Source organism: Periplaneta americana, chromosome 15 (assembly GCF_040183065.1).
Source record: "Periplaneta americana isolate PAMFEO1 chromosome 15, P.americana_PAMFEO1_priV1, whole genome shotgun sequence".
NCBI lineage: Eukaryota > Metazoa > Arthropoda > Insecta > Blattodea > Blattidae > Periplaneta > Periplaneta americana.
The window spans coordinates 32,300,791-32,309,422 of NC_091131.1; the positions used below are offsets into that span (position 1 = coordinate 32,300,791).

The following is an 8,632-nucleotide window of genomic DNA, read 5'->3' on the forward strand; positions in this document are numbered from 1 at the left end:
CGCCAATAAGTATATGAAAAAGACCCAACCCCACTGGGTTAATAAGTATAAAAATATTTGATTTTTAATAACAATATTATTATCTTACTTAAGTTTTATAGTTATATATAGCAGTCACTCAGTAAATTATAGAAATGAAGATCTAAATTAAGATATTCTCTACATTTACTTACATAACTTCAAAACGTTTCACTTTCATGTCATCAATATATGATCAATATTATGTACAATTAATGAAAAATAGACGCATTATGATATTAACTATAATAATATTTAGTTTCTAATGGTAATAATGTCATCAAACCATCTCAAGTTTCGTAGATTTGAATATCCAATACACAGCTGTACTCAGAAAATTATACACTGCAGAATCAGTTTTTAATAACAAATTGAATTGAGCTCTAAATACTATGTCGGCAATCCTGCAGGTCATGGCCTTCGTGTAATAGCCTATTGTTTATTGTAGTGTGTGTTTTGTTCTGAAATTCAATCAAGTCGGCTGTGATTCAATAAAATTAGTTCTCAAAACTGACAACAGGTGGATTTTGGAAAATAGGAAAATTATGTAGGAAAATTGACATTTCACTGAAAACTACTACTTTTCCGAAAAACTTTGGATGCCAGGCATGAAAATGAGGGGTCACTCATTAAAATCCGTTCAGCCGTTTTCCCGTAATTTCCATTACCAGTTCAAATTATATATATAGATTTTTAAGATAAACATGAACATAATAATATACTTATTGCATACACTGCCTTTGGCCCCTAGCAAAAATATGCAAACCCTAATGATGACCGTATCTGGAGGCAATGGAAACTAATCAACCACCAACTGTTATTAAGATCAAATTTGTGTCTCTGTATAACTCGTGTTTATTTTCCTGCATATTGTTCTGATTATTATCTGATTGCAGCTCCTGGGTGTGATGTTTGCTTGCTCTCTTGGCAAGTCCATTAGACAACAGAAATCAGAGCGAGAGCGTCGTCGTTGGGAGCTGAGGGAAAGCCTGCTCAGGAAAGAGTCATTGTACAGTGATACAAAGAATTCATCAAACGCATAATGAAATGGTGAATTTCAATACTGTACAAAACAATTTATGTGTGAAATGTATTCCAAAATTCATAATTGTAATTTTCATTTATATAAAATAAAATGAAAATTTCACAATATAGCAATATAATATGTAATATGAATGCTTTATATGCACTACTGAGTTGTGTCACAAATCATATGTCTGTGAAAGAGGGACCATGGTCTAAAACCGGTGATGTGGAGTTCAGATATTGTTTTGAACTAACAAGGGAAGGGTTTCGGCTCGAACAGGAATTTTTGGTTAAAAATTTGTACAGACGCTTACCTCACAATGGTGATGAAGTCCGTAAAAGTATTCATTTGTGTACCTCTCCGTTTGGTTGGTATTGGTCAATACACTTCTTTAAAAATGTACATGAGGATTCTCTATAAAATGCATGAAACAGCATGGAGCAGAGCAATAAGCACAACATGCAGAAGCAACACCTGAACAATCTTCTGAACCACACTCCAGTGCTCAAAAATCAAATGCTACCTGAATTACATTTTTGAAGTCCGAGACTTGTTCAGGATTCATGTAACCAGCTGACTGCCAGGAATACTGAAGCATAGGGCGGTACACTGGAGCAGACAACTGGTTATGAATAACAGAGTTCATTTTCATTATAAACACTCGATTTCCGGAGTTAGGTTCTGGATTCTCAGCAAGAGTCCTTATGCAATCTGTTATCCTCCGAGCATATATTTTGTATTGTCTAAGGAAATAGATATTCAGAGGCTGGAAATATTTAGTTTTTTTTAGATGGAATGATCATACATTCTATGTCCTAGCCTTAGAATGATTAATTTATTAAGGTTGTGTCCTTGTGTGCATTCAATGACTCACACAACAGTGTACATTTTTGATTAGCTGCAATATTTTCAGACAGAACGTTTGAGAAAAATGTTTTTAAATGGGCTTTAGACATTTTACCACTCGCACTAGTTTCTAGGCTAGGCTCGGCTTACGGGTAAGGTGTCCCATCCCCTTAATTTGTGCGGTGCTCTCCCCACCCTTCAACTTGTACAGTGCTCTAACACACAAACCACACATTACACAAACGAATGCTTTTGGGAGCTTTACAGAGATGTAAAGATGGGCCTGTATACAAATTTTGGATACGAAATTCCTGTTCGAGCCGAAACCCTTCCTTTGTAAGTTATTGCAATGAAAATTATCGTAATTAACTGAGTCCATACCAATTACTGATGTTGCAAATTATTACTGTAAAGTTAGATTCAGTTAGTTCTATGTTAGATATTGCTAACTTAAGAGATTTGCTATGTAATAGAATATTACTCGCTAACTAGGAACTTGTGGACCTATCAGACACATCCTAAAATTGATCAAAATAGCTTGGCGTGTATTAAACCTTTTTATTACACCCTATAGTGTGGGGAATACCAATCAATGTTTAGTGTTTTTAATAATAGCTCCTTAAACAAGTTTTTACAACAAACAAACAAATACAGTACAAATTCAATACAGCTTTACATTTGTTTATAATTTTTTGGTTCAAATATAGGATGTTAAAAATAAATTTATTGGTCAGTGTTAACTCATATGTGGGGTAATACCGAGCATGTATTTGGTTTGTATTGTTTACTTGTAACGGTGTTAGTTAGATACTAGGTATATCAATCATTTATATGGTTTTCAAAAAAGTATATTTTCAATTTTCAAAAATATGAACTCAAAATATTTTCTAAGGTTGAAAAAAAAAAATTTGTAATACTGTATGACTAAATAAACTTAACTTATTATGTCTCAACATTTAGAAATAAATACTTCCCTACAATATGAACTTCCCAACAGAATTGCTGCAACTCAAAACCTTCCAAATCTGAAGAGGAGTATTTGAATATATTATAATCTGTGTTGTAGTTGTATCTCCCTTGAGACCGCAACAGTTTCTAGGCACCTAGACAATGGTTAGTCTTACCCTACAAAAGAACAATATTCCAAACTCAAGGCAATCAGCGAGAGGATTTCAAAATTATGTTTTGTTAATTTACGCGTACATTATAAAAAGTAATCTAAAAAGGCATTTATAATATTATTTATTCTTTAATACCCACCAAACACACAGCCTAGAGGGTGTTTGTTGCAGAACCAGAAAAAAACTTATTTTCTTCCATTTTTGTTGCAATTGCTTGCGACTGCAGCTGTGCTGGGATGATATATTATTGTGTACTACCAATATAATTTTATTTAGTTTACATAGTTTGAAATAAAAATGTTTATTTTATAGCATATCGATATTACCCCATTTAACGGTACTGTCAATTTGTGAAGTTCAGTCGTAGATGGATTCAATTACGAAAAAAAATTTAAAATGGCAGTCACCACAGCTGCTAGATGTAGACTCTAATGTGACCAATCATCCAAAGCAAATAGTTTTTCATTAAATCCTACATTTGTCTGTATGGTTCAGAAGCAATGGCATATTTAGAACGCCTCTAATATTACCTATCAATAAGTTGCTATATGTTTCTTGTACAGAATAGTTTTATGTGCTGGAGGGCTGACGTCACAGAAATGTTGTTGTTTTCAAATGGCATCATTTCTTCCTCTTCCCCCTCTCTCCCATGAGAGAAATGTAGGTATGGCAATATTCGTGTTCACAAATCCAGATAATACTTATTATTAATGTGCAAAAATGGACCTCCACAAGAAATAAGGTAAGCCAAACACTGTAACTTAACCTAGTTTACTTGAAGCACTACTTTATGTCAGCACGCAATAATCATAGTCAAATATTACATAATATATGAATAGTAGAAGAAGGGTACAAGGTCTACATATTAATATTAAAAAATAGCAAACTTCATATTACTGACAGCAAAGTATCTTTTCCTGCCCTTGACATAAATAGTCCAAGTTTCTTTAAAGTGTTAATTTATGAATGATTTTATAATTCTATCTTAATAAGCAGAGGTTATATTTTAACTGATACTTCTAATCAAAAGTAATTGTTAATTTTCTGTAAATTCATGAAATATCATACATTTTGTAATATATATTTCGCTACTTACAAGGAATGTTTGATTAATAAATATATTGAAATTTAATCATTCAGCAAACTGAACTTTTCACAACTACTATATACCGGTACTTTGAATCTTTCTGTGAACAAGAAATTTATTAAGTAATGTAATAAAATGTTATATTACTGATGCTGTAATATTGAAAAATATATTTTTATGTATTTTCTCATCTGTTGTGTAGTTAGAGTTAATATATTTCAAATGTGTTTTATTGATTTCATATATACATATATAATAATTTCTGTCATTTACTGTATATAATAAAATAATTGATTTACGGCAAAAAATTTAATTAATATTCAGCAATACAGTTTTACCTACAATACTTCCAGTTTTATTCGAATACCAGATGTATTAATAGTATTATATCTGCAAAAGAATTTTTAAAATTATTACTAGTTTACTGAAAATTTCACAAAATTTGATGTTTTAATTTAATAAATCAGGTTTGTCTCATTTAAATGTATTCTGTTAGCAATAAGTATTGTTATTTGAAAATTGAAGAGTAATATTTAATAAACTGAGAAATGTATTATAAAAATCATATGTAAGGATAAAGAATAATAATACATCAGTAAAACTGTAACATATGTTAATATTGGACATAGAGAATTTAACTACTTAAAGTAGAAACATTAAAAATTAGGAAACATAATGCCTCGTTGCTTGTAAGTTTCTGTATTAAGACTTAAAAGGATAATAAATCATAAAATTAATTTAAATGTTTGTTTATTTATTTCATATGTTAGTCATTTGTACAAAAGTTTCTTAAATACATTTTTCTCTCTAAAAGAAATGTGTTCTAAATATATTCTAATCAAACTTAAAATTGTCAACACGAAATTATTTTAGTAACTTTATCACATTTATTTGAAACTAGCCGTACCCGTGCGCTCCACTGCACCTGGTAGAAATAAGTATAAAGTAATTACATACTTAAAATAGGAAGTTTGATCCAGGGAACATTAGTGTTTGATAGAAGGATAAATCGTTTAATATGTTACTTAATTTAAATTGTATTTAAATAATTAAAATGCGGTCATTTTGGTCCAGAGAGCACGCAGAAGTTACTGTAATAACATTATAGCATTATGTCCATCTAGAGAAACTACACTTTCCAATGGTGAAATAATAATTAATTATACAAATCGGTTAATTTAACTTTCGATATTATTTCATACAAACACAGAAACATTCTCTGTAGGCTATGTTTCATAGCTTTCGATTGTTGTTGTCCAAGGCCCCTTATAGAGGTAGTCATTTGTATTCATTTCATTACACTGCCTTAGATGGCACTGTATTTTTATTTTAAAACTCATTTATCTCATTAAATATCAGTCCTATCAAAATTTTGCATGGAATAAAATTTATCGGAAATCATTTTTAAAGAAACTTTTGTTATGTAACATATTTCACAAAAATCAATAATAAGCAAGATATTTCGATTTATTTAATTCAGGCCCCCTTATAACCCCCCCCCCTTTAAATAACGTATTTTGAATGTCATATAGCCTAAAATCTAAGTTACAGCGAACTTAATTTATATTCCAATTTTCATATAAATCGGTTCAGCCATTATTGCGTGAAAAGGTAACAAACATCCAGACAGACACGTACAAACAAAAGTTCCAAAAAAGCGATTTTCCGCGTCAGGGTGGTTAATTATATATGTTAGGACCAATTATTTTTGGAAAATCGAAAATTACCAAAAAGATTTCGGCTACAGATTTATTATTAGTATAGATAAACATTTCTTACTTGTTTCATAACAGAATGCTGATTCAAGTTTTATTTCATACAGATTCCTGTCCCTTACATTTCATTCTTTGTTTTACATTACACTTCATATTTATATATTTATGTAGGACACCAATTTCAAGGAACTCTTTTTTTTTTTTTTTTCTATTAACGTTAGAAAATATTGAATTCAAAAGATTTGTCTTGCTTTTGTTTATGATTAAGTTTCTGTACTTAAATTGATGAATTAATAATAATAATAATAATAATAATAATAATAATAATAATAATAATGATTTATTTTAGCTGGCAGAGTTAAGGCCGTAAGGCCTTCTCTTCCACTCAACCAGCAAAAAGTGTATATACATATGCATGAACTTACAAAGAATCCAACAATTTGATTGAGATGAGAGTTACATGTATACAAAAATTATTTACAAATTAAACAACAAAATACTATGAACTATTAATTAAACACTGAAATAAACTGTGTAGCAGAATTAAACTAAAATACATAGAATGTTAACATATTTCAAATAATATTAGATAATAGAAAGAGATTATTACGAGACAATTAAAATACAGCACAATCAGGATGATGTCTAAAGAAAAAAGTAACAATGTAGTCAGTGATAGTTTAAATCAGTATGATTGGAGTGAAATGCTAATAAGGTTATCTTTTAAGCTGTTCTTAAAGGTGTTTATTGTCTTGCAGCCCCTAATACTTTGTGACAAGGAATTCCATTGACGCGAGGTGGATATTGTAAAAGATGATGAATAACAAGATGTTCTATGAAGAGGTATACTTAGCGTGCCACAGATAAGTGATCTGGTATTTACGTCGTGGTTAGAGTATAGATAAGAGAAACGAGACGAAAGGTAATTTGGTGTTGAAGTGTGCAGAATTCGAAAGAGTAAAGACAAAGAGTGTAAAGTTCTGCGTTCTTTAAGTCGGAGCCACGAGAGACTTGCGAAGGACGGTGATATGTGATCATACCGTCGGATGTTGCACACGTATCTGACGCACATATTCTGAGCTCGCTGTAACTTGACTGACAATTCAGAACTTAGGTCACTTAACAAAACGTCACAATAATCGAAGTGCGGCGTTACTAGGGTTTGCACTAGGGTAAGTTTTAGTTGCTGGGGCAAGAAGTTTCTCAAGCGACTCAAACAGTGAATGGAGGAACAGATTTTTTTTATCGTTTCTTTAACTTGAAAATTCCAACTTAGATTATTATCAAAAAAGAAGCCAAGATTTTTTACGACAGATGAATAAGGGATTAGCGTGTTGTTAAGAGTAACAACTGAAAGATTACTGTTATTAAGGGAGTTAACTAAACGCTTATGTCCAATAATTATGGCTTGAGTCTTACTTGGATTAAGTGCGAGTCCGAAATTGGCCGCCCAAATGGAGACAGTGGCTAGGTCACAATTTAACTTGTCAATCGATTCATTGATCGTATTGGGTCTGGAATGTATGTAAAGTTGTAGGTCGTCGGCATAGAGGTGATATCGGCAATACTGTAAGTTCTTTGATACGTCATTAATGTAGATAGAGAAAAGTAGTGGACCTAATACGGAGCCCTGCGGCACTCCCGCCTTTGTGCATCTCCATTGGGAGAATTGATTATCAAGTGAAACACACTGTTGGCGGTCACGTAGGTAGGAGTCCATCCAGCTCAAGGTATTGTCTGACAGGTGCAAAGCCTTCATCTTTGCAAGAAGCAAGTCGATATCAACAGAACCAAAGGCATTGCTGAAATCGAGAAGAGTTAGTGCCGTTACTTCACCCCTATCCATAGCTTCACGGATGTCCTCAGTCACTTTAAGTAGGGCTGTAGAAGTGCTGTGTCCATGTCTAAAACCCGATTGATAGTCATCAAGGAGTTTGTGTTCGTCGAGATAGTTCATAAGTTGTCCATGTACAATATGTTCTAATGCTTTTGAAAGAGTGGGAAGAATTGATATCGGTCTGTATTGGTTTACTGTAGAAGGTGTGTTAGATTTAGGTAAAGGTTTCACTAATGCCATTTTCCAGAGTGAGGGGTAGGACCCAGTCATAATAGATGCATTGAATATATGTGTGATGGTCGGCAGGATCACATCTATTATTTTATACAGGAGAGTGATATTTATATTGTCTATACCTTGGGCTTTAGATTTCATACGTCGCAGCGTCTTCATTACGTCAGTCGGGTTAATGTATTTAAAGAAGAATTTATCCCACACAGGTTGGGGGTAAGATCTGAGAAATTCAAGAGTCTCTTGCTTATGTAATGGTTCAGGTGGAGCAGTGACAAAATGTTCATTTAGACTATTGAGTGACAAGTTGATGTTATCTACCCGAGGCTTTGCTTTTGTTAGACCCAGGTTATTAAGGTTACGCCACAATTCTTTCGCACTGACCGAAGGTAGAATAAGGGAATGTGCATGGCGTAATTTAGCATTTCTTACTGCTTGATTACATTTATTTCTTAAAACTTTGTAAGTATTAAAATCTAATTCGTCCTTGCTTCGTCTGTATTTACGATAAGCAGTGTCTCTGTCTGTCATGAGTAATTTTATGGCATCGCACATCCAAGGCGCAGGGTGTCTACCAACTCGTCTGGTTTTCAAAGGTGCGTGTTTATCGTATAACTGAATTACTAGGTCGTTAAATTTTTCGATTTTGTCGTCAATGTCTGGTAAATTCCACACTTCAGTCCAAGGCAGGCTAAGTGCGTCATTGATTAATTCCTCATGCTCAATATGCTTTAAGTCCCGGTATGATGT

General features: G+C 32.6%; 1 protein-coding gene across 1 annotated transcript in view; it reads left to right on the forward strand.

The window, feature by feature from the left end:
* Positions 1-2,844, forward strand: part of LOC138714790 (CD63 antigen-like) — a 34,295-nt gene extending 31,451 nt beyond the window's left edge. Inside the window, exon 5 of the mRNA XM_069846923.1 lies at positions 915-2,844. Coding sequence (XP_069703024.1) covers positions 915-1,061 — 147 coding nt within the window. The 3' untranslated portion in view covers positions 1,062-2,844. The remainder of the gene's footprint in view (positions 1-914) is intronic.
* Positions 2,845-8,632: the final 5,788 nt, after the last annotated feature.